The sequence below is a fragment of the Jatropha curcas genome, chromosome 3 (assembly GCF_041381405.1).
Source record: "Jatropha curcas cultivar XTBG-Jc1 chromosome 3, XTBG_Jcur_1.0, whole genome shotgun sequence".
In the NCBI taxonomy this organism is placed as follows: domain Eukaryota; kingdom Viridiplantae; phylum Streptophyta; class Magnoliopsida; order Malpighiales; family Euphorbiaceae; genus Jatropha; species Jatropha curcas.
The window spans coordinates 26,892,842-26,917,944 of NC_143153.1; the positions used below are offsets into that span (position 1 = coordinate 26,892,842).

Below are 25,103 nucleotides of genomic sequence, written 5' to 3' on the forward strand. Positions count from 1 at the left end.
GAGTACATTTTGCTTCCTCTGTGGACGGCTTGGCCACTCTAAAGCTTTTTGTGATCTGCGGCTACATCTTAAACAGGAAGAAATTATTTTTAGATGGGATGAGAGCTTAAGGGCTCTAGCGAGACGACGGCAAAAACAGCAAGGTAGTCCATGGTTACGCCAGTATGGGCAGAATGCAAATTTTGGAGGTACAGCGGATAAGAAGGTAACTGATAGAGAAAATAAGGGCACCAACAAAGCTCGAGATTTTCGCTTTTCTTTTTATGGAACGAGTTTGAATGGTGATGATGGTAGTTCATCTGCGTCAGCTTCCAGAATGGACTTGGAAAACTATGATATGACCCATGAAGCCCAGTTAGGCCAGGCAGAGAACGCTTGCTTTGAGACACAGGATGACCCCAAAAAAAGACCAAGAAGTTCTAGCAAAAACCCAGCTCTTGAAGTTTCTTTGATAAAGGATTCAACAGGAAGCAAATTTGTGGAAAACAACGGACCACACAAAACTACAGGCAATCCCGTTACGCGGGATGGCCGTTCACAATGAGACTCCTAAGTTGGAACTGTCGGGGTCTGGGCAATCCTCGAACAGTTCAAGCACTCAAAGATTTTACTTTGAGCCATAAGCCCGCAGTGGTTTTTTTAATAGAAACTCTAGTTCATAAACAAAGACTTGAGGAGGTGTGTAGAAGTATGGGTTATGATAATTGTTTTGGAGTTGATTGCAACGGTAGGAGCGGCGGTTTGGGTCTTTTCTGGAATACTGAAACCACACTTGATGTCCAAGGTTTTTCGCAACATTGTATTGATGCATGGATTAAAGAAGGAGATTATTCATGGAGACTAACTGGATACTATGGGGTAGCTGATAGAAGCAGAAGACGTGCTGCCTGGAATCTTCTTAGAGCTTTGAGGGGTCGTAGCAACAAACCTTGGCTTATATTAGGTGATTTTAATGATTTGGCCACACACTCTGAAAAGTGGGAGGGTTGTTCATATCCACAAACTCTTATTGATGGCTTCCGGGAGGCAATTGATGATTGTGGCTTGACTGATCTCCCTTCAGTTGGATACAGGTTTACATGGGCCATGAAATGATTTGGAAAAGTTTACACGAGAGAGAAACTTGACCGAGCAATGGCAGACAAGAATTGGTCCGACTATTTTAGGGATGCCAAAGTTAATACACTTATCTCACCAACATCTGATCACGACCCAATCATTGTTCATACATCAGCAACTAATAGGGTAAATTCTAAAGCATTTAAATTTGATAATGCTTGGCTCTGTGATTCGGGTATTCGAGAAGTGGTCGCCTCAGCTTGGGATGACGATAGTGACATGTGCATTTTAAAGAAGAGGGATCAGTGCATTGATGCCTTGCGGGTCTGGGGAAGGAGTAGAAATAAAGAGTTTTGGCAGCAAAAAAAGAGTATTAGTCAAAAAATTAGAAATGGATAGGGAGGTGGATCCGGAAAATTATAACCAAGCTTTGAAGGATAAGTTATCAGCTCTTCTAGCAGAGGAGGAAGTTCGAAAGAAGCAAATTGCTAAACAATTTTGGCTGACCCAAGGAGATAGAAACAGCAGTTTTTTCCATGCAAAGACTAAAGCTAGACGCAGGAAAAATACAATAGTAGGATTACATGATGAGAATGGTAATTGGTCAACTAATCTCTCTTGTATTAAAAGATCAATACAAAAATATTTTGGTGACATCTTTTCATGTACAAGTCAACATCCAGAAGAAGTTTTGTCCCTCACTTCTTTACTTTATAGTAAAGTGAGCAAAGATGACAATGATTGGCTAACAAGGACTGTTTCGGTGGCAGAGGTTAGGTTGGCTGTTTTTCACATGCACCCGGATAAGGCACCTGGCCCTGACGGACTTAATCCTGCGTTTTATCAAAAATTCTGGGACATTATTGGCATTGATCTTGTGAAGGCTTGCAATGATTGGTTACAAGCAGGTATTTTTCCTACTTCATTGTCGGATACTCTTATTGTGTTAATTCCAAAAATTGTTGACCCTAAAGAGGCTAAAGACTTTAGACCCATAGCATTGTGTAATGTTCTGTACAAAATAGTGTCTAAAGTTTTAGCTAATCGTCTGAAAATTGTGTTGCCAAAAGTCATTTCTGAACATCAATCTGCATTCATACCTGGTAGAGCTATTACTGATAATATTTTAGTGTCCTTTGAAATGATGCACAACCTTAAAAGACAAAAGCGTTGTGGGATGGGATCTTGTGCTATGAAAATAGACATTAGTAAGGCTTATGACCGAGTTGATTGGAATTACTTGTGGGCTGTTATGCTCAAATTGGGTTTCTCAGAAAAATGGTTGGGGTGGATGAAAATGTGTGTTTGTGGTATACACTATTCTATTTTTGTTAATGGAGAGACTGTGGGTCCAATTGTGGCTAGTAGAGGGCTGAGACAGGGTGACCCGATTTCACCCTATCTCTTTCTATTATGTGCGGAGGGTCTCACTACTTTATTTAATGAAGCTGAGAGGAAAGGATGGATTCATGGGGGTAAGGCAGGTAGAAGTTGTCCTCGCATTTCTCATTTGCTTTTTGCAGATGACTCCCTATTCTTTTTTAAAGCTAATACGAGTGAAGCAACAAAAGTAAAAGAAATTCTGAAGAAATATGAGAAAGCATCGGGACAAGCTATCAATTTCCAAAAATCTGGTTTGGTTTTTAGCCCTAATACAGATGTGACTACGAGACGACAGATTGAACAGTTACTGGGGGTCACAACATCAGGGGAGGATAGTATGTACCTTGGTTTACCTTCAGTTATTGGACGTAACAAGAGACAGATTTTTAGTTTTCTAAAGGACAGAATGTGGAAAAAGATGAACAGCTGGTCGAATCGTTTTCTTTCTAGAGCTGGTAAGGAAGTGCTTATCAAATCAGTGCTTCAAGCTATTCCATCCTATTGTATGAGTGTTTTTGAGTTGCCCTTGACATTTTGCAATGAAATCCATAAGATGATGAATAGATTTTGGTGGCGCGGAAAGCAGGATGATGGGAAAGGAATTCACTGGTTGAGTTGGGAAAGAATGTGCAGCAGTAAAGATAAAGGAGGTATGGGTTTCAAAAATATTAGATGTTTTAATATTGTTATGCTTGCCAAGCAAGGGTGGCGTTTGCTCAATTATGAGAACACCCTTTTCCATAAAGTTTTCAAGGCAAAATATTTTCGGGGAAAGGATTTTTTTGAAGCACCTTTGGGTAAGAATCCTAGCTTTGTGTGGAAAGGTATTTGGTCAGCTAGTAAGGTGTTGCAACATGGTGTAAGGTGGAGAGTTGGCAATGGGGAGAAAATTAGGGTGGTTCATGACCCATGGTTACCAAATGCAGCTCCATTTAGGATAGTGGGTTGGCAAGGATTTATAGATGAGGGTTTGAGAGTTAAAGATTTATTTGTGAGTGGGGAGAGAAAATGGGATGTTGGAAAAATCATCAATTTATTTAGTGTGGAAGAGAGTCAGCAAATCCTTGATATTCCCATTAGTATTAGAGATAGAGAGGATGTTAGAGTGTGGCATTTTGATAGAAAAGGGGTCTATAATGTCAAGTCAGGCTACAAAGTGACTTGTGAGGTTTTTGGGATGGGGGTTGGTGAGATTGGGTCATGGTGGAAGACAGTGTGGGCTATAGAAACACAACCTAAGATTAAAGATTTACTTTGGAGAGTTCTTAGAGGGGCCTTACCAACAAGAGAGAGACTTAAGAATAGGGGGGTTAATGTTAATGAGGGATGTCCTTTATGTGGTGAAGTAGAAAGTATTGATCATGCTTTAATCAATTACCACTTTGCTAAAAGAGTTTGGAGTCTTGGAGGCTATCTTGTGCCCAACACTAACATTGCTTTTAAATATTTTTTTATGCAGGTCATACAAAAAAATGAAAGCCATAGAACTGCTAAATTTGCTAATATTCTATGGGGTATTTGGCACATGAGAAAAAAACGGCTTTGGGAAAATGTTCATTTAACTGCTCTTCAGGTCTACACGTTAGCCATGCACTCCATGCAAGCATTCACTTTGGCTCAGCGGCATGCTCAAGTGGGTTTGATACATCATCCTAATCCTAGTGACAATTTAAAGTTCAAAGGGTCAAATATTGCAACTTCGTGTACACCAACATTAGCACAAGTCTACCCCACTCTCCAAGAACCACGTCTAGTCATCAATTTGCAAGATCCTATTAATGCAAAACATTGGCATGGACATACAGATGGTGCCATTTTTGCTGCATCAAAAATGTCTGGATTTGGTATTACATTTGAAGATGATGAAGGCATTTTTTTGAAAGCTATTTCAGGTTATTATGAAGGTACACCGGACTCTGCCATAGTTGAGGCGATTGCTCTTCGTCAAGGACTACTTTTTGCTGTGCACTTCTTCCACAATGCAGGATGTTTTTATGTGGACTCGCAGCTTGTTATTTTTGCTCTCAACTCTAGTGTCCCGGATTTCTCTTTTTTTGGTCTTGTAATCTCAGATTGTATCTATTTACTAGGACTTCGCCCTGATTTTGAGGTCCGTTGGGTTCGCAGGCAAGCTAATATAGGAGCTCATACTCTAGCTAGAGCTGCCTATCGCCATGCTCGCCATGTTATTTGGGATAGTATTCCACCCTTTATGTTGAATTTGTTCTCTTAAGTAATGAGATTTTATCTTTTCAAAAAAAAAAAAATATTAATAAATTTATTAATTAATTAAATTATGGACATAAATCAATGTTTCAAATTAAAAGAATGTACAAATGAAAAATAATTAAAAGAAGTTCTCTTTTTGCATGAGATCCAATGTGTTAAAATTATTTACCACTTCGAATGACAATTTTACACGTCATCCCCGCGTGTAGCACATAACTTATTTATCATTCTGATTAGATGTGCAATTGTTATAAATAAATATATCTAGGGACTATAAGATCATTTTTTTAAAATATAAGAGACCATAAGATTTTTTTGCGTAAATTCAGAAGGTAAATAATGTATCCGGCCGTTATTATACTAGTGTTGAGAGATTCAGAAAGTGGATTATGAAATATTACTCTCATAGCTAACAATTATTATAATAGCTGCTAATTACTAAAACATCTAATATTATAAAACTAAAACCTTAATTTTAATGGAAAAACTTTTAATGCTATACATTTAATTTTAAAGATGACTGTTTATTTTTTTTTTATTTGGTATTAGAGGAGATGATTTGAATCTAGATTTATAGTTAGGTCCTACGTGTACCTATCATTAAATTATATCTTAGTATGCGGATGTAAATTATATCTTAGTACGCGGATGAGTGGTTAATTAATTTTAATTAGCATATCTAAAGAGGTAATATTGAGGTGGTGGTGGTGGAGGTTGAGTTCAGTTAGGATTCAACTTTGAAGATTGTAATGGAGGAATAATTATATATGTTTTTGGATGAAGTGACTAGTATATTATTTGAAGTAATGGTACATACAATTGCATTACTCATATCGTACGGAGTAAGAAAAAAAAATCCAAACATCAAAAAATATATATATAAAACATCGCAACCAACTGTATAATATAATTTTTATTTTATTACATAATTGATTAAATTAAATAAAAGTAATTTAAATTTTTAATAGATCAAACAAAAATTGAGAGTACCGTGAAAATAAAGTAACTCATCGGCAATCTAGTTAGGAACCTCAGTCTATAATGCACATGGTGATCTCCATGAAGCAAGCTGGTTAAGCATTGAAATATTGAGACATAATCGAGAACGCTGAATTCAATGATATTGTCATAGGGATCCATGACATGCATTTAAGTCTCTTTTACTTTCCATTCCATCTACTTAAATATTTTAATTCAGTCAGCAAAGCTTTGGTTTATTATTCCTTGGATTGGATCTACTTTTTGTTTAGAAATTTGAACTTAAAAATTAAAATTATACTTTCCCTCGTTATTGCGTAAAATGCATTACGTTTGTTTCATAATATTTGTCACATTCAGAATTTCATCTCTTTTAAGAAAATCATTAAATTTGTCTAAATTACAATAAATGATTGAGTAAATTGATTATATTGCCCTTAATTTGACATTAATTCTTTAAGAAAACCATTAATTGAGGCAATAATTATTGGTCATATACAAGAGTAAACATGTAAAAAAAATATTTATTACTCCTTGAAATCACAAATGTGACAAATATTTTAGAACAAACTATTTTTTCAAATGTGACAAGTATTATGGAACGGAGATAGTATCTGATATTACCATGCTCATCTCACAGCTTATGACTTTTATAGTTGGAGCAATTAGTATTTGTAATTTGCACCCCCAAGAAAAAGTATTTGAAAAATATAATTTTAAACACTTTACAATTATTAGGGATTTAACGTGTGAATTTTGGGATAATTTTTACCCTAGGTTTAATTTTGAAATTCACCCTATTTTGTTTGTATGGTTTTACAAAATAAACATATTAAAAATTCAGTTAACAAAAATCATTTTACTCTTTTTTACACTTAATCCATTAAAATATTAATAAAAATCCTTTGTTTAATGGACAATCATAAAAGCTATTCTGAAAAAAATAATTATTTAAATATATAAATTTAGAAATCTTGAAAATATTTTAAAATATCACAAAAAGAAATAATAAGTAAATAAAATGGGATTGATGGACGTTTTTTGTTTTTAAAATATTATGAATATTTTAAAATAACTTTTTAAAACATGATCATTTACCCATCCATCCAATGGGTGTATAAGGGTTTAATTGAAGAATTTTTCCAAGCATGTGTCTCATCCGCTAACTAAGCTATATTATTACACATGCCCATGCACGTAAATTCTTCTCAGTTTCATAAACGCCATGGATTACAATTAAAGGGTTATATATATATATATATATATATATATATATATATATACACAACACAGCACAAGAATATAATCTCCGCGCAAGAAAAGGAAGAAGCAAGTGGAAAGCAGCCGATCCCAATTTATTGACACAGAGTCTAAAATGCCGCAAGATGTGCTACTTTCGAATCTTATGCATGTGGTGTGATAATATGAACTTTCCCTATTAATTGGATTGAACACCCTAAACTCTCTCTCTCTATATAAACAATACTCCATAATTTGTTTCTAATTGCTAATCTGATTCTGATCACTAATGGCTAAGTGGGTGTTCCTCTTCTTTGCCCTCTCTCTCTGTGCAGTCCCTTCTCTTGTTAGTGCCCACCGAAGACCTTTCTTTGTCCATGGCCGCGTCTACTGTGACACTTGCCGTTGTGGCTTTGAGACCAACAAAACAACTTATATTCCAGGTATATTAATCAATTTCTCTCTATATAAATTAATACATATACTCTAGAAATTAGAATTACCTCAGTTGGTAAATGTATGCAGGTGCAAAGGTAAGAATCGAGTGCCTGGACAGGGTAAATTCACAACTTAAATACAGTATTGAGGGAAAAACAGATTCGACTGGAACGTACAGAATAAAGGTAAAAGACGATCATCAAGACCAATTCTGCTATGCTGTTCTTGTGAGCAGTCCACAGGCAAATTGCAAGACAGCAGACCCAGGTCGCAGTCGTGCTGAAGTTATATTGACTCGCTCCAATGGTGCTGTGTCTGATCTTCATTTTGCTAATTCTATGGGGTATTTTAGGTATCAACCTATGTCAGGCTGCGCTGAACTTGTCAAGGAACTTTTACATTCCGACGAATAGAATAATTTAACAAAAAAAAAAAAAAAAAAGAATAATTGAATTTCTTGTTAATTAGAGCCTATTTGTGGTAATCTTTAAGATTTTTTTTTTCTTTAATTGACGGTGATGATATAATGTACAACATGTGTCTCTTACCTCAAGAGATATGTTTAGGTCAAATCCTACATGTTATTTGCTTCTTTTTTTTTATTAAAATCTAATATGTTATTTACTTGTGATGATTTATTTTTTCATATATTTTTAATTATATTTGATAAGGCGTAATAAAATATAATTTTTTGTAATTAAAAGTATTTCTTTTATAAATATTACACTATATATCCATTTAATTATATTACAATACATTCTATTATGGACCTTATCTAAAAATAGGAAATACTTCATCTTTATTCTTGGTTGAAAATGGAATTACTTTAGCAAGTAATTTGTATAACAAGTACAGAGAAAGAGACGTAGTTTCTCACATGTCTTATAATTTCTAGCTTCCACAAGAAATTAATTTCATGAAATTATTAAAATAGAATTCTAAAAATTATTTAATACTGAATATAAAACATGTTGATTTACAAATACAATTTGTAAATCAATAATTAGACAATTTTCAATCAAAATTATCTTCAAGTTATACAACCACATCTACTTTTTTTTTTTTTTTTTTCTAAATAATCTTAACTTTTATATTGTTATATTGGAATGGAAATGATAAAAAAATTAAATTTTACTGAAATTGGTACAAATTACAAATTGTATTTGTAAATCAACATGTTTTATATTCAGTATTAAATAATTTTTAGAATTCTATTTTAATAATTTCATGATATTAACTTCGTTTGGTTGAATTTTATTAGAGGTGCATTGGATTAGAATTGTGTTAGATTTTAAAAGAATTGTTGAATTTGACAGAAGTGAAGGATTTTCTAAGATTTTCACATATTTCACTAAAATTCTACATACAGTTTTATGAAATTTGTAAGACTTTTTTTTATATAGATTTTGATTGACTTTGATGGAATTACAATGATTTTTTATATATCCAATCAAATTTAATTTTAGGACCTAATTGAACAAAATTTGATAAGATTTTTATGGATTTAATAAAAGTCTAAATTTAATATCACAAAATTTTAATAGACTCTAAAAATATCTAGATCGAAATTACATTCGAATTTTAAAATTTTTAAAATCTAACAGAGTTTTAATCTAATACACCCTATTAAACTTGAATTTAAAGTGTTTGGTATTTTTTTTTTTTCATAGATATAGCGTTCAAGTGCTCAAATGCTAACTAAGTGTAATTAATTTATTAATTTATCTTCAATACATTATTATAATATAAATAATTATATATCTTTATTTATCAATTTGTATAATATTACTTTGGAATCAATTTATAATCTCTGATTGTTTGTTAGTCACTCTCATCTATCGTTAATCAACAATTACTGCAATTGTTAAGCTACACACGTCCTTGGCTAATCAGTTATAATTTTTAGATGTAAAGGCTTAGATTTCGTTTGTTAAAATGTAATATATTGTAATTAAATTTATTTAGTGAAATGAATATAATTAAAATTACATTCGATTTTATTTCGTTACATTCTATTATAGCTTAATAAACGAAATACTATGGTCAAATTGTTACGGTTTATCAGTAATCATCAATAATTGACTATAACCGTTAAACTAAACATGTCTTAATTGAAAATGTTAATTTTGAACCATAAAAACTAAAATTTTATAATAAGCCCAAACTTCCTTTGTTTTTATGATTAACATTATTTTGTTAATTTTTGTTTTTTCCATCTTTCACCCAAATTGCTAAATTACATACAATCTTTAAATTATATAAAGGAAACGGTGTCGTTTGAATTTGGCAGCCAATCGCACGGCATTTTTTCCTTCCAAAATAGACTCCGCCACCTCTAGTGACTGCATCCCGCTGAACCAGTACAAGCAGCCAACCAACTCACTGACGCAACCACCTACCCCTCTTGTGTTGAAAACGTTCTTTTCTTCAACACTGTTCTGTCGTTTCTCGCATTCAACACACCTGTCAATAGATCTCTCTTTTAGTTAACTTTCAGTTTGTATCTTTGTCTTCAGTCCACTTCGAAAACATCGCCCTTGGCTTCAGCGCGCTTGTTCTAAAGGATAGGGTCTTCTCTTCTTTGCCATTTGCTGCGATTACTGTGAGTTCTTCTCCTCATCTATTTTACTGGGTTTTCAATTTTCTTTCTTGTTTTAATTTTTTTTTCCCTCTTCATACTTCTAGTTTGGGGTTGGATGGGTTGATCAGTTTGGTTTTTTGGGCGGTTAATAAAATATGTTTTAATGCTTCGTTTTCATCGATATTGGGAATGTGCAGAGCTGATTTTTTGACTGTTGGTGCCGTCTCTGTTTCTGACTCTGTTATTTGGGTACTGTGATCAGGATTTTGTCTTTTAGCCCGGCTGACAGTATAATTGAATCTAATCTGCAAATCTTATTTGTCTTTTCATGGAAGTAACGAAAAATTATATTTCTGAATTTTTGCAAGCCCTTTTTTTTTTTTCATGCGTAATTTTGCTTGATATATAAGACCTTTTGCTTTTCTTCAAATTTCAAGCTCCAATAATTGTCTACTTGTAAGTTCTAAATTTTCTTTTATGGACCAATTAATAGGAAATTCCATGCGCCACTTGTGTTTTGTGTTAGTTGCGACGAAGTTCATTTTTTTCTGAACTTAAAATCATGGTTTCCAATGACTCTGTTATGGTTGTATTAAACAGCTAATTTAGCTTAATGAGAGATTAAAGTTTTGATTTTTGAGCTCTAATTTCCTCTGAGCTCTAATTACTTCTAAGATATGTCAATGAATACCCAGAATTCATTTTCTATTTTGTTGGAAACTGGATTGTTGTGTTTTCGTATTCTGTAATAAGCAAAATAATCTCTTTGAATTATTATAGAACTTGTGTCACATTATTCTAATATGTTTCCTTCAACTTTCACCTTGTTTCATGGTTTATCTTAGATTAACAAATGGATGCTGGTACATTGCACAAGGCAATTGGAGCTGTACAACTGCATAGTAGCAGCAATGGTTCTGGCACTCTTAAGAAATTTAGGAATCCCTCATTTCAATTTATCTCAAAGAGTTTTGCAGTAGATGTTAAATTGTTCAAAAAAAGTATCTATGATTCTAACCATTGCAAAGTGCGTGTAACTTGCGCATCATCTTGTCATGCCTCAGTGGTGGACCCTGTTTTGTCTGCTTCACAATCTGCCAGTAACTATAATCAGAAGACATCAAGTGAGTGGAATCAGTCTCATTAGCTTCGTTTACGTACTCCTTATGCATCTTTATTTGCCATTTGTTCTTTCTTTTTAAATTGTGAATTTGGAGAATGACTTCAAAATAGAACATTGCTAGACTAAGTTTTATTAGTAAGTCTATAGTTTTAGATATGCCTGGCTTTTAATTAATGTGACTAAAATTGAGGTTTCTCTTTGTGACTCAATTAATTTTCCATTATAAGTTCTATTGAAAAGCCACATTGTTTTTCCTTTCTTTTAATTGGATTTATTAAGGAAAGAGGTTCCTCTTTGGGTCTCAATTAATTTTTTTGGTCTGGTGCTCCTTGGTAGTTGAATCTGCTTTGATATTAATTCGACATGGCGAGTCCATGTGGAATGAGAAGAATTTGTTCACGGGTTGTGTTGACGTGCCTTTGACCAAGAGAGGAATTGAGGAAGCCATTGAAGCTGGTAGACGGATTAGCAACATACCAGTCGACATGATTTACACGTCTGCACTGATTCGTGCACAGATGACAGCTATGCTTGCCATGACTCAACACCGCCGCAAGAAGGTCAATCATCTTTTCAATATATGAATCGCTAAATTTATCTTTAGACGCATTTATTGTTTAAAATATTAAAGAGCGTCATTTCATATATATAAACTGTTGATTCCTGTCGATTTTATTTAGTAATTGTAGTTTCAATTCCTCTTTCTATCCAATATCACCTGTAATCTAGTCTCATGATAAACTTTAGTATGTAAACCCCACTATTTGTTGTGCAGAGAACAAATCCTGCTTAATCTGTTGGCAGCTGTAAGATAAAAGAGTTTATTAGATGACCATAGCATGTAGCCAATTCATTGCATTGTTTCTGAAGGTCTCATTACTTTGCATGATATCATTAAAGATGTCCTTCATGACCATATCAGCAAAGGTTGACAAAGCATGTTCTTGCACACATCTGCAAGCAATGAAATGCATTCAAGGGTTAGCTAGGCCTTTTGCCTGGATGCTATTAAGATACAGCAACAACAACCAAGCCTTAGTCTCAAACTAGCATCCAATTAAGATGCTTGCTAATAATATTACATACATGTTTGGCAGAGGAGGGGAACTTGGTGTCTTTACATGTGTTTAATCAAATCACTGATTAAAAATTCTCTCTTTTGTAGTTACTATTTTTATCGTTGCTCTGTTTTTGATGGTTTCACTATCAACTTGATCTCACTTAATTTTGATCTAGGTCTAATCTAATTGGCAAAGTCCTCAGCATTATCTTACAAGAGAAAGTCAAGCAACCAGAAAATGCAAATTGCTAATTTTCCAAATAAGTCGTGCAATTTTTTTCAAGTCATTTGTCTTAGTGTCTAGAACAGAAGAAATAGTGTTTCTTAACCTAATGCTTGTTTGCAGGTGCCTATTATTATGCATGATGAGAGTGAGCAGGCAAAAGAATGGAGTCGAATTTCCAGTGATGAGACCAAGAAGCAATCTATTCCAGTTGTTACTGCTTGGCAATTGAACGAAAGAATGTATTCTATCTTGCTTTTACCTTTTCTTGTATACACCTGAAATTTGAGGTGGGTAGTAATATAAGCCATTATCCTCTAGGTATGGTGAACTACAAGGTCTTAATAAGGTGGAGACAGCTGAAAGATATGGCAAGGAGAAAGTGCACGAGTGGCGCCGGAGTTACGATATTCCTCCCCCAAATGGCGAGAGCTTGGAAATGTGTTCTCAAAGGGCTGTTGCCTATTTTAGAGAAAAGGTAGTTGCGTCAATATTGTTTCCAAATGCTGTTAAGTTTAAAACATTTTACAATGAAAGCATCTGAATTGAGGAATATATATTACAGATTGAACCCCAGCTTCAATCAGGAAAACATGTTATGGTTGCTGCACACGGGAATTCACTGAGGTCTATCATTATGTATCTTGACAAATTAACATCTCAGGAGGTAATTTAAAGTTTTTTCTTAACATTGTTGACTTTCCACAATAGTTTCTAATCCTTTTTATGAATAAATTCCACTTGTTTGGTGGATAGGTTATTAATCTGGAATTATCTACTGGGATTCCTTTACTTTACATATATAAAGATAAGAAATTTATGAAGAGAGGTAGTCCAGTTGGACCTACAGAAGCTGGTGTTTATGCTTATACTAAGGTATCAACTCCCTTTACCTTATTTATCTGGTTTTGTTTATTGTCTCATATTCTTCAGTTGATTGCTTAGAACCTTCACAACTGTTATTGGTCAGTGGCATGAATAGAAAAGCCTGAAAAATTTCCTTACCTAAATGCCAATCAGGATGGCAGGTCATATTAGTGCGTTTAGACCAACATTTTGCGTTGCCCATTTGACTTCTGGAATCTATGAATTGGTTGAGTCGTTGCACATCTAGTACAAACAAGAGCATTCACTTTTATCTCCAGTTCATTAATAGTCATTGACTCATTTCTTGGAGTTGAGTATAATATCAATTGTTTTAGAATAAATGAAAGGATCAGAATGCTGCTATGCAGCATGGACCTTGAGAAGATGAAGCCTTAATTTCAACCTTGGTGTTTTCAACTGACCAAAACATTTTTTTGATAAATTTAATCTTTACAATTTTAATACAAAAAATTAGTACTCGCTAGAATTTGTCATGATTTTCACTAATTTTCATACCTAAAAGTTCACTAATATTTGTGAACAGCTGGTTACAATAATCTTGCCAGGCAATCTTCCATAGCTGTTGATATTTGACTGCTAATGAACTCAAGAAGTATGAAGCTATCATTTTGTGTATTAGTGAAAATTCCCTTTATTGATATAGTTCCTTTTTGGGAGGGTGGCTTATGGAAATACTTTTTTCTTTTTTTCATTGTTACCTCTTGCGAGGCTGCTTTAGGCATTCATTCAAGGCTTCATGGCAGCATGATCCTTTGATTTTTATTGAATTTTTTACGCCACAATTATGTGAAAAATCACATAATACTATCTATTGCTTCTAGACGTTCATGTTTTTCTCTTGATAGTTATGGAAGTTAAATTAGGAATAGTGAAATAAGCACACCATGACACAGGATATTGAAGATATAACTAGTTTGCCACTATCTTTTCTTGCTATGTCCCTGATAGAATGGAAGAAGATGCAAAGAGTGGCACAAAACACAGGATAGGCCAAACAAAGTAGCAATAATTCATAGCAATTTGGTATAAAGCTGTAAATGGCATCACACGGTATTACCATTACTGTGGTCAATACCGTACTTTGCTTATTTTTAGTTTTGCACCTTTTCTTTCAAAACTTATCCCAGCCTTCAACTTGAGTTTATATGGTATATGAACTTATCTATTGAGTTGACCACTAAAATTTCCTATGAAGAAAGGAAATGTTCTTTTTCGTCTTTTTTATTAGATTTGACTAAATGGTTAGATTTCTTCAAGAATTCTTGGTGAGGATATAATTCCTATCATATTTTGGGTTTGCAATTATAAAAGTGAATATACTGCTTTAGTTGTGTTCTTTCCTTTTACAAGTAGTGTTATTTATCCCGCTCTTTCTCAAGACAATTTGCAAAGCCTCATGTGACATAATTATAATTTATAAATATGCATTAGCTCATTATGCTAGAAATTTGCAGATAGGAATAAGGACAAATGAAGAGTTCCACACTAAGGTGGATAATTTGAGTTGGTTAAGAGAAGTACATAGAGTATCATTTTAAATTTACAACTTCTTTGAGCATCTCATGTACATTTTTAATTCAAGATTTCAAGTGATGTATGTAACTTTTAATCCTGGTTTTGAGTTTCCTCTTTCAATGATACAAAATATCTTTTAGTTCCCTTTTTTGCTGGGCCAATGTATCTACTCTTCTCTTCATTTTTTTATGAATCACACACATATGATGATATCCTATCTGCTTGTTACTTTTTCTGAATGCAGAATTTAGCTCTTTATAGGCAAAAACTAGATGAGATGTTGCAGTGAACAACTTCAGATGGGTAAAATTCATGTTGTTTTTTTGTTTTTTTTTACCCATCAAGCTTTTGCTACCTGATTTAATCTTATGAAAAGATGTACTGGATCCTGAAGTTTGCTTGTTAATTTTGCAGGAGGCGATCAGTTCTGGAGGTTATAAAGCAAATAAAGATTCCAACACCTGATTACAGTTTACTGATTCTTTAACACAAATCAGTAGCAGCAATTTTTTTGGTCATGTTACAATGGTTTGTTAATCTGCAAGGGAGAGATACTCCAATATGTAGTAAAGGAAGAAATCATTTGTGCTTTTGCAGTCACACTGAAAACTAATTGTTTGCCATTTTACCTTGGGGAAAATACTTGTCCACGACTAACATCTGGCTTGAGATGTTAGTTTACCTTAGGCGAAGCCACACTAACTAAGCACAAAGTGAAAATGATGTATATGAAAATGGGCAAGCTTTAAATTAGTAAAAAGCCTTTTGAGGGTGATGGAGGCTAAGTTATTGAAATTCATGAATATTATTAAAAGATTATGGATATTCCAAAAACTATAAATCATCATAAAGTTTTGGAACCAAATCCCTCCAGTACATTATTAATTTTAATTCTTAATATAAATATATTTCAATTAAGAACTTTTTTCTAATAATGAATCGTTCTGTTCTTACCATAATTTTTTTTTTTTTTAATCAAAAAACTGATAATATAGGACCATATCATTGTTCACTTGAGATAAATTATTGAGAAGCAGTAAAATTTCATATTTTCACATATAATCCACAAGTATTTATTTATATGAATATCCACATATTTGTTTTAATTCTCTAATGAGGTAGTATATGATACTTTTTTTTTTTTTGGGCAATGGAAATAGTATATGATAATTATTACTTCCATTATCAACGGTGTCTCATACTAATTATAAAAAATAAATAAAAATAATGTTACAGACAAATGACGTCTAATAAAGTGTCTAAAGTGACTATATTAATTTTAACCACATTTACATTAAGTTTTGAATTAGCTAATGGGTTTGACGAAAATAAATTTTCTTTCTCTAAATATATGGTTTACGTATTAAAAAATTAATTCTTAATTTAGTCAACGAAATACAAAATAAACTGATTTGTCAACAAAGTCAAATCTTTTTGAAATTATATTAAATCTTATATGTAAAGAAGAGACTTCAAATTCCAATGCCTTTCTCCTATATATATAATTAAAAAAAAATACTGGAGTCAGAGTCAATGATGCAGCGGGTCAAGAGCTTAGTATCAAATATATAATATTTTAAATCAAATGCTGATGTGTCATTTTTACCATTTAAAAAGAATTAAAAAGAAAAAGTTTCTAAGTAGTTCGGTTACTGAGGAAGTATGATTTCTCAACGGTCTCTCCTTCTATTTGCCTTTCCCAGTTACCCGAAACCCTTGGCGCCAAAATCTCAGTCTCTGTAACAGATCACAAAACTCATTTTCCATTTTCATTAACCTAAAAAAAAAAAAAGAAAAAGAAAAGAAAGAGAAAAAGAAAAGTAAACGAAAACATCATTGATGACTAGTGAAAACCCAGAAATTAATTTGTTTTTCTTGCAGAGTTCATTTTACAATTCAGAGCATAAATTGCTTGGCTAATGTTCACAAGGAGGCCATTGAAAAATTAAATCGAACAAATATTATTTATTATTATTAGTAGTAGTAGTAGTATTAATTTTCTTTAATTGATGAATGATTTAACGAATGAAATCCATGTTCATTCCAACACTGGAATGACCAAAGGCGATAGCCCTACAGATACTTCTGAAAATTCTGTTAAGTGTGAGAAGAAAAAAAGGGTAATAAAATATTTCCATTTTTCTTTTTTCTTTTTTCTTTTTTTTTTTTTTGTGTTTATATATATGGTTTTGCTTCTTGGACGTTTTTAATCTTGATTTTTATGGTGCAGTTTGGCATTTCTAAGATTTTCAAGCGAAATGGCAAAGGAGGAGGCACTAATGATGACGCAGGATCAGATGGCGATGAAAGTTCTCCTGGTATTTGTGCATTTTGTCATATAATATTCAAATATATACTTTATTTTATTATTATTTTTTTTTTTGTGTGAATTTCGTTGGTAGATGGAGAAAAGAAGATATCAGAAAGAAGAAAAGGATTTGTAGAAGCACCTCCTACGATGAAAAAAAGTTTCTCAGGTATTAATTGAAAATTAAAATTAATTTTTAGGTAATTCATGAATTAGTCATTGATAATATTATTTCACCTGCAAATTTAGAAGATTTGTGTGGGCTGTCATGAAAAGAAACTTCCATTTGTGGAGAGAGTATATATGGTATTTTTATAAACAAGATATCTTTTTTCCAGCAATACATAAAGATTTTTATGTTATCAAAATTTTCTCTTATTCCATCCAACAGAGTTAGTCTAGTGGTAAGGATGGAGTTCTTCTATCTCCTCATTCAGAATTTGAGTACTTCAAAAATAATATTTTTAAATGCATAAATGCAGTACAGGGAATGAATCCTTATGGTCACCCAGATTGTAACTTTGATCTCAATACATGTAAGTTGATTTGAGAATACCTTTTTATCTTATCGTATAAGAAAAATTTCCCTCCCCACCGAAATGAAAAAGAAAATTCTCAATAGGATTACACAGTAGACTGAGTGTACTTAAAAATTGATTGGAAAAAGCTAATCTAAATATGAAGTAGTCTAAAGTCACCTCATCCTGTCTTTTGCATAGTCTTGGTAGCTAACCTAAATCATTGGTTAGGTATTTGTAAACTTAAAGGGAAAGTAGTACGATAAAGAAATGGATTTTTTCTTTTCTTTTTTTGTGTTTTCTGATGTTTGATGTTGACTGGTAGTTCTTTTCATTGAAAAATTATTGATTACAGACTTTAATTAGGATTTTAATTAAAAAGTAAAGCATGCTGTTTATTTCTTATCTACTTCTGTAGAAAGACAAGCTAGTTCAGCAATTGAAGGCCTGAACTTATCAAACTTTGAGCAGCCTATGACACCAGATACAGAAGTCAAAGAATTTAGGTACTAATATATAATTTGTTAATTTGTATCTCTAGATTAAACTTGTTATTTACTGGGCTTTTCTTTATTGGCATTGTTATGTCTGTAATTATTACCAGACAGACCCATGTTGGTTACATCAGGAACATTGTGTTTGGATTGCAGGATATTTGCAGGAACATGGAATGTGGGAGGAAGGACGCCTAATTATGAACTCAATCTTGAAGATTTCTTGCAAGTGGAGGGATGTGCAGATTTATATGTCTGTGGGTATGATAAGCTGATAGATATAACATCATCTAATCATAGACAACTAATATGCACTAAAAGTTTTGTGGGTGTGTGGTCTGATTAAGTTTGTTTTCGGTCTTCAGGTTTCAAGAAATTGTTCCATTAAGTGCTGGAAATGTATTAGTGATTGAAGACAATGAACCTGCTGCAAAATGGTTAGCTCTGATAAGCCACGCACTTAACAAACCGAGAAATGACCCTTACTCTATTGCTGATTCAAGCATTTCAAATATTCTTAATAAAAGCAGCAATTCAAAAGACTCAAAGACTCATAACTTCTTTCACAAACCTAACCTTAAGGTCCTTAGCAAAAATTTAAGGGCAGATAGTAGTCTTTTGAAGATCTGCAATTGTCCTGTGGAATCCCCATCTGGCGAAAGACATAGACTAAGAAAACTTAATGATTCCACTGATAAATCAGACTCAGGAAATGCTATTAATTGTCAGGAGAACACCGATACTTCCTGTTCGCCTTGTGCAGCCACCCAAATGACTTACTCTCTTGTAGCAAGCAAACAGATGGTTGGTATTTTCCTATCAGTATGGGCTAGAAAAGAGTTAGTGCCCCATATTGGTCATCTCAGAGTCTCCTCTGTAGGAAGGGGAATAATGGGTTGCCTTGGAAACAAGGTAAGCAATTCATTGTTGCGTTCTATCAAATCCTGGTAAATGAACAGAGAGAATCTTGAAAGCTGTAGATAGTTTTATATAATTTGTAATCATCAATATAGTAAAACATTGCAGGGATGTATATCAGTAAGCATGTCATTGCATCGAACGAGCCTTTGCTTTGTATGCTGTCACTTGGCTTCTGGAGAAAAAGAAGGAGATGAGCTTAAAAGAAATGCTGATGTAACAGAAATCCTCAAGAATACACAATTCCCAAAGATTTGCAAGAATCCAAATCCTCTCGCCCCGGAAAGAATAATTGATCATGAGTATGTTACCTTTTGTGTTTTCTTTTTTTTTTTTTTCTGAATAGAAATTTCTTGGCTTGTACTGTCTTATATGTAGGCATGTTTAATCTTTTCGCCAAATTTTGCAGCCGGATAATTTGGCTAGGAGATTTAAATTATAGAGTTTCCTTAAGTTATGAGGAGACAAGGGTTTTGTTGGAAGAGAATGACTGGGACACCTTGTTAGAGAAGGATCAGGTTAGTTCCTTACATTGTTTACAAAAATTGCAAGTAATGAATTCATTTTTATTGTTAACATTAATTATTGTTGGAAGCAACCAATTTGTAGTGAAAAATTAAGGCAAAGATTGCTATAAAAGAAATATAAATTTTAGCAGCAAGTCATTTTCCTTGGTGTTTCTTCCAGACTGATCATATATTTCTAATATGTAATGCTGTGGAAATTACATGTTTCCCTATTCTATATTCTAGAAAGATAATACTGTAAATACTTGATTCTCTTGAATATATGTTGACTGTTTCTTTATTTTCTTACTGCCGTATAAGGACATTATAGAAATAACAATTATATTTTTCTATGCTGACTTATTATAGCACATTGGCTACAGTTGAATATTGAGAGAGAAGCAGGAAGAGTACTAAATGGATTTAGTGAAGGAAGGATCTTATTTGCTCCTACTTACAAGTATTCACACAATTCAGATTCTTATGCTGGAGAAACTGGCAAATCCAAGAAGAAACGCAGAACCCCGGCGTGGTATTCTTTCTTTCTTCTTACTAAATTGAAACCTCTTTAGCAGACTAAAAAACAGACATTAAAATTTAAACATATCAACCACTTGCACCATAAGAGAGAAAATTATTGGGAATGTCTTTTTCTGTGCTCACCCTATCCCTGGAAATTTCCTATGATCAAGAATTTTTAGTAGTCGAGAGATCAATAGAAACGCCGGAGCAGATTATAAAGGTGAAGTTGAAACTTTGATGTAAACTTCTTTTTTTAATTTTTCAGGTGTGATAGGATACTATGGCGGGGTAATGGCATCGAGCAGTTATCTTATATTCGAGTAGAGTCAAGATTCTCTGATCATAGACCGGTTTGTGCCGTCTTTGCAGTGGAGGTGGAATTAAAGAATAGAAGTAATGGCAGGTTTAGAAAGGGTTATTCATGTGCTGCTCCTAGGCGGCTAGAATATGATGACTGCATACTTGAAAGGCATAGCTTTTATGGGGTGTAATAAAACATCGGAGACTATTCTGTATTTCATTAGGCTTTCATTCTTTTTTCTTTTTTTGAGGGAAGAATCAATAGCCTATATAACTATTCTTTCACCTGGAAATTCATTTTAGCTTGTATTTGTTCATACAAGCAACCAACGTATTGCAAATAGTTAAAAAACGTTAATATATATATATATATGATTAGGAGACTAATTGCACTATGTATTATAATGTAATTCAAGACTTCTTTAGGCAATGAAAATAAATTGATAGTGAACATTACAGGAAATTAAAATGCTAACTAAAAAAAGAAAATTACATGATTTTTTCTTTTAATCTTTATGATTGGACAGCTCTGTTTCACTCATCAAATCCCAAATCCCAAATTGAAGTTTCTTCTTGTTCAGGTAATGAATTCTCAAGCGATACATTTGGATTGACATGCATGTTTTCTCTGTTGATTTCAAATCCAAAACCCTGCAGTGCTGAATCTCCAATTCCTGCAGTTCCCCAACAGCTTTGATAATCTTCCATTTTGAACACTGTCCCTTCTCCAACTTCCATAATGGATAGATCACTCCTATTCGAATTATCCTTTTCTAATCCCCAATCAGTTATACCAGACAAATCCCCACTGTAACTGTTGTTATGCATTGTTGCACCGATCATCTGGTCAGGACTAATCAATGGTTGATCAAAGAAAGAGAGAATATTTTCTTGAGTAATATCGCTTTCTTCAGGACGATAAACATATTCATGATCAATTCTTGAATTTTTACCCACAAAGCCCAACCCCAGTTGGCTTTGAGGGCACTGCGAGTTCTTGGAAGCATATAATTTATCCACACAAGCCTCTCTATCAAACACACACTTCCTTTTCTCCGAAACTTGCAATTTTAAGTAATCTTGCTCATCTTCTTTATCATCATCATCATTGATCTGCAGGCATGTTTGAGTAAGCTGCGAAAGGGCTTCTTCTTGGTTCACTATTTTAGACCAAGTAGCACTTTCTTTAGCTGTCATTTTAGCTTGCAGACACTTAGATTGTGTAACAGATCGTTTCATTCGATCAAAATTGGGCGACAGTTGTTTAACAACTGCAGCTAAAACACTAACTTTCCATGCCTTTTTAAGATCATGAGGCTTTTTATAAGGTGGAGGTCCATGTTCTTGTGCTGATCCTTGCTCACCCCACCAAATCTCATTTCCGGTAGGCCACCAAGGTGGAGGCAGACCTCTCTCGAATGGAAATCTTCTTTGTGGAGGCACGCAACGTTGCATTAGAGCAGAAAGAAGTGAACCTAATGTAGTGTCTTGCAATTCTTGTAATAAATGCATGCAAGAATCTGGATTTAACTCTTTTGTTACTTTTTCTAAATCTGGCAAGAACTCTGCAATAGCTAAAGGAGCATTTTGATCGAATCGAACCTTTTCTTTCCACCATTGACGTAAACTATCAGAAGAACCTGTTACAGGCTTACCTTTATCCGGTACGATACCATAAACAAAACCTTGTGCTTTGCAAACTTCCATTATCTTCACCATGTACTTGAGAATAGAATCTTGAGCTCTTGACATCTTTTTCTTTCGCGACGCCTCTTGTCTTGCGGATGATTCTTGAGATTCTTCATCGTTAAATTTCTCTTTAAGCTTTTGCATGCGCATGCGATCTTTCCACATGCGTTTCTTGAGATCATCGTAGCTTATTTCTTCGTCTTCTTGTTCTACATTCATATCACCATCTTCTTCTTGAAAAGGGATTGAAGAGTCTATCTCTTCATAAAATTCCACCATGATTGAAACTGCTAAGAGTATTCTAAACAGTCGTACGGCAATGAAATGTTGTTATGGATTGAAATGTACATTGTAGTGATACGTGGTATTGTCATATAAATATTGCCAATATTAGCGGTGACGGAGTTGATGCAAGCATCTACGTTAAGGAAAATTAATCATATACAAGTTCCAAGAAGGGTTAATTTTATTTTATTTTCTAGACGAAGAAAACTAGTGGATTGCAATGTGCCGGTATTAAATATATCAAGTACTTGTCTTTTATTTTGATTTTTATTCCTCAAATATGAAAGAAAATTTTATTTTTAAATAATTTTGTTATTTGGTGTAGTAAAACGTAAAAATAAATTACCACAACATAAAAATCCAATATTGTAACCATCATGATCTAATGTAATAATCTTTCTACCTTCTAGCTAGTAATATTCCGTGACAACTTTAGTCTTCATAATTCTTTTCTTTTTTTTTTTTTTTTTTTTGGTAATTAGTCTTCACGATTTTGGAAGTGGTATAACCAAATCTTAGATAGTTATGCTATAATCCATTTTCTTTTCTCTTGGTACGTATAATCATGTGTATTATTTTTCCGCTTTTGTCAAGAATAAGATATTCCCACCAACTTACTTGGATAAAATTTGTATAAATTCAGTTTATGAACTCATTCATGAGTCAAACCAATTACAGTAGAAGTTTTTTAAGAATTATTTTCACTTTATCTTTTTATTTTCCTCCATGGATGGTAAAAAATATCATTATTTTTTTTAAAAAGTATTTTTATGGGTTTGTCTATGGATGAACCATAAACCAGGTCTAGATAAATCATTATTTACCTACGTCAAAATCATTATTTACTCTCTCTCTTTCTCTCAAAATCTAAAACCTAAAACCACTCTTTTCTTCTTCAACAGACGGCCGCCGATGAGCTCTCACTTCACCGGTGGTCACCCTTTTTCCTTTTTGGTTTGTATTTTTGCAAATAGTTCTCAGATTTGTATACAGATCTGAAATATTGTCGCTCAAATATTGGAATTTATTATTTCCATATATTGAGATTTTGTTCTTAGATCTAGTTCTGAATTATTGTTATCAATATTATGGTGATTTTGTTTAGCGTATTTTATTATGGAGAATTGTAGTAAATGTCACTTTTTGAAACTTATTTTTACAGAATGTCAGTTTAACTTTAAGATTTAAATTATTGTCATTTGTGATATACTTTTACTATTGTGCCCTTTTATTTATTGGTAGGCATTAATTTATTAATATTTCAATGTTTTAATATGTTAGTGCTTCCTTTTATATTAATTTTCTATTTCAATATTTTATTATGTCAGTGTTTCCTTTTATATTAATTTCCTATTTTCACCATTGTTTCCTTTTGTTTTTAGTATGTTAATAATATTTTTCTACTGCCGTTTTTTTCGGTCCTCATTATTTTCTGATGGTTCTTTCTTCTTTTGTTGTCATCCATTGTTTTCTTATCATTCTTTCTCCTTTTGTTGTCGTTCTTCTAATTATTGATGTTGTTCCATGGTTTTATTTTTTATTCATAAAATATATTGATTTCTGTTTTTAATCTGTTTTTTATTATTGAGAATATTTCTATCAATTTTTTATACAATTAGTAACTATTATAGAGATAAGTTAGGACTCTCGATTCTATTTGGATTGAAACGATACAGTATATATGTATACATTGTATTGACTTGGTTTGATACACCGTATTTGCTTGGTTTGATTCAATGTGTTAATTGGTGTGTATATATATATATTATGTATTTAATCGAGTTTATAGTATTTACTAATACTATATATATATACACACACACTGTATATACCATGTATATTGTATTTACTGTTGTTGTTGTTCCAGTCGCAGGTCCTTACCGATTGTCATTGTCATGGTCGTGGTTAAATTACATAACCAGTATAGGGATTTGCTCTTATAGATTTCATATTTTATTGTGCTTCCTTTTTAATTGTTTATTTTTTTCAATATTTCCTTTTTTTCGATGTTTCCTTTTTTTAGTATTTTCTTTTTCTATTGTTTCCAGCGTTTCATTTTTTTAGTGTTTCCAATTTCTCTTGCAAGGTCAATTTTGGTATTATTAAATTTTTTGACCGAATTTGTTATTATCTTAATAAATATCCTTTTATAACATTTAGTTAAAAGTGGAACCTTAAATCTGAGATTTGCTTAAAAGCCTCTTTTATTATTTAGATAATTATGCAGAAAAAAAAAATGCAGATCTCTTCTTCAATAGATGAAAGAAATTTGAAGGTAGTCAAATCAGATTTGTAGAAAGACCACGGAGTTGAATAGTGGCCATGAATAACCACCAAGTGGAGCAAGCAATCGCCTATGACATAAATATTATGCTCTGTCAATTTGATCAGATACTTCAAATGAGATTGTGTTTTTTTATTCTTTGTATAAACAAGGTTATTATTAGATTTTCTATAAAAAATATAGAAACATATTTAATCTATATCGTATATCTATATACAATTTTCACTTAATGAAATTTCTAGTTTTGATTTAAAAAAAAAAAAAAAGCATCCTTCCTACATAATCTCAACTGCTTGCCCCTTCACATTAATTTTAATGCATGTATAAACTCTAATTTCTATTTTGTACTCCATTTATACATAAATATAACTCGGTTAAGGTTGTCTATGGTGATTAAGGATATTAATTCTCTTAAATTATGCTCTCTCTATCCTAAAATATAAGTCGTTTAAAATTTTTGTATGAAGATTAAAGAAATAATTAATTTTCCTAAATTATAAGAAAATCAAGGGTAATTTGACCCATGTAAATAAGGGTAACTTCACCCTTTATCTCAAAATCAA

General features: G+C 32.7%; 5 protein-coding genes across 6 annotated transcripts; 4 read left to right on the forward strand and 1 right to left on the reverse strand.

The window, feature by feature from the left end:
* The first annotated feature begins 1,450 nt into the window (after positions 1-1,450).
* Positions 1,451-4,675, forward strand: LOC149497814 (uncharacterized). Its single transcript, XM_089719294.1, has one exon. It carries the CDS (start codon positions 1,451-1,453, stop codon positions 4,673-4,675), a length of 3,225 nt encoding a protein of 1,074 aa, XP_089575420.1.
* Positions 4,676-7,108: 2,433 nt separating this feature from the next.
* On the forward strand, positions 7,109-7,950 carry LOC149497815 (protein DOWNSTREAM OF FLC-like). Its single transcript, XM_089719521.1, has 2 exons — positions 7,109-7,331; positions 7,414-7,950. Exons 1-2 carry the CDS (start codon positions 7,178-7,180, stop codon positions 7,737-7,739), a joined length of 480 nt encoding a protein of 159 aa, XP_089575647.1. The 5' UTR covers positions 7,109-7,177; the 3' UTR covers positions 7,740-7,950.
* Positions 7,951-9,653: 1,703 nt separating this feature from the next.
* LOC149497816 (2,3-bisphosphoglycerate-dependent phosphoglycerate mutase 1-like) lies at positions 9,654-15,511 on the forward strand. Of its 2 annotated transcripts, XM_089719734.1 has the most exons (9): positions 9,655-9,928; positions 10,753-11,031; positions 11,367-11,590; positions 12,437-12,555; positions 12,635-12,791; positions 12,879-12,980; positions 13,070-13,189; positions 14,961-15,019; positions 15,131-15,511. In XM_089719734.1, exons 2-8 carry the CDS (start codon positions 10,761-10,763, stop codon positions 15,003-15,005), a joined length of 1,038 nt encoding a protein of 345 aa, XP_089575860.1. In that variant the 5' UTR covers positions 9,655-9,928; positions 10,753-10,760; the 3' UTR covers positions 15,006-15,019; positions 15,131-15,511. The 2 variants fall into 2 exon arrangements, with proteins under 2 accessions (XP_089575859.1, XP_089575860.1); XM_089719733.1 differs by lacking the exon at positions 14,961-15,019 and having other exon boundaries at positions 9,654-9,928.
* Positions 15,512-16,501: 990 nt separating this feature from the next.
* On the forward strand, positions 16,502-20,612 carry BST1 (DNAse I-like superfamily protein). Its single transcript, XM_089718693.1, has 10 exons — positions 16,502-16,836; positions 16,947-17,034; positions 17,119-17,193; positions 17,961-18,048; positions 18,193-18,297; positions 18,402-18,948; positions 19,063-19,256; positions 19,364-19,472; positions 19,844-19,992; positions 20,248-20,612. Exons 1-10 carry the CDS (start codon positions 16,726-16,728, stop codon positions 20,471-20,473), a joined length of 1,692 nt encoding a protein of 563 aa, XP_089574819.1. The 5' UTR covers positions 16,502-16,725; the 3' UTR covers positions 20,474-20,612.
* Positions 20,613-20,681: 69 nt separating this feature from the next.
* On the reverse strand, positions 20,682-22,295 carry LOC149497818 (putative ETHYLENE INSENSITIVE 3-like 4 protein). The gene has a single exon (XM_089718694.1). It carries the CDS (start codon positions 22,248-22,250, stop codon positions 20,817-20,819), a length of 1,434 nt encoding a protein of 477 aa, XP_089574820.1. The 5' UTR covers positions 22,251-22,295; the 3' UTR covers positions 20,682-20,816.
* Between the last annotated feature and the right edge of the window lie 2,808 nt (positions 22,296-25,103).

What these genes read in the sequence shown, in the direction of transcription:
- LOC149497814 (XM_089719294.1), top strand. Translation starts at nt 1,451, where the DNA reads ATGGATAGGGAGGTGGATCCGGAAAATTATAACCAAGCTTTGAAGGAT.
- LOC149497815 (XM_089719521.1), top strand. Translation starts at nt 7,178, where the DNA reads ATGGCTAAGTGGGTGTTCCTCTTCTTTGCCCTCTCTCTCTGTGCAGTC. An exon ending in CAAAACAACTTATATTCCAG is followed by an intron (nt 7,332 to 7,413) that starts GTATATTAATCA and finishes AAATGTATGCAG; the next exon opens with GTGCAAAGGTAAGAATCGAG.
- LOC149497816 (XM_089719733.1), top strand. Translation starts at nt 10,761, where the DNA reads ATGGATGCTGGTACATTGCACAAGGCAATTGGAGCTGTACAACTGCAT. An exon ending in CTCAACACCGCCGCAAGAAG is followed by an intron (nt 11,591 to 12,436) that starts GTCAATCATCTT and finishes GCTTGTTTGCAG; the next exon opens with GTGCCTATTATTATGCATGA. An exon ending in TTGCCTATTTTAGAGAAAAG is followed by an intron (nt 12,792 to 12,878) that starts GTAGTTGCGTCA and finishes TATATATTACAG; the next exon opens with ATTGAACCCCAGCTTCAATC.
- BST1 (XM_089718693.1), top strand. Translation starts at nt 16,726, where the DNA reads ATGAATGATTTAACGAATGAAATCCATGTTCATTCCAACACTGGAATG. An exon ending in AGTGTGAGAAGAAAAAAAGG is followed by an intron (nt 16,837 to 16,946) that starts GTAATAAAATAT and finishes TTTATGGTGCAG; the next exon opens with TTTGGCATTTCTAAGATTTT. An exon ending in ACAGAAGTCAAAGAATTTAG is followed by an intron (nt 18,049 to 18,192) that starts GTACTAATATAT and finishes TTTGGATTGCAG; the next exon opens with GATATTTGCAGGAACATGGA.
- LOC149497818 (XM_089718694.1), bottom strand. Translation starts at nt 22,250, where the DNA reads ATGGTGGAATTTTATGAAGAGATAGACTCTTCAATCCCTTTTCAAGAA.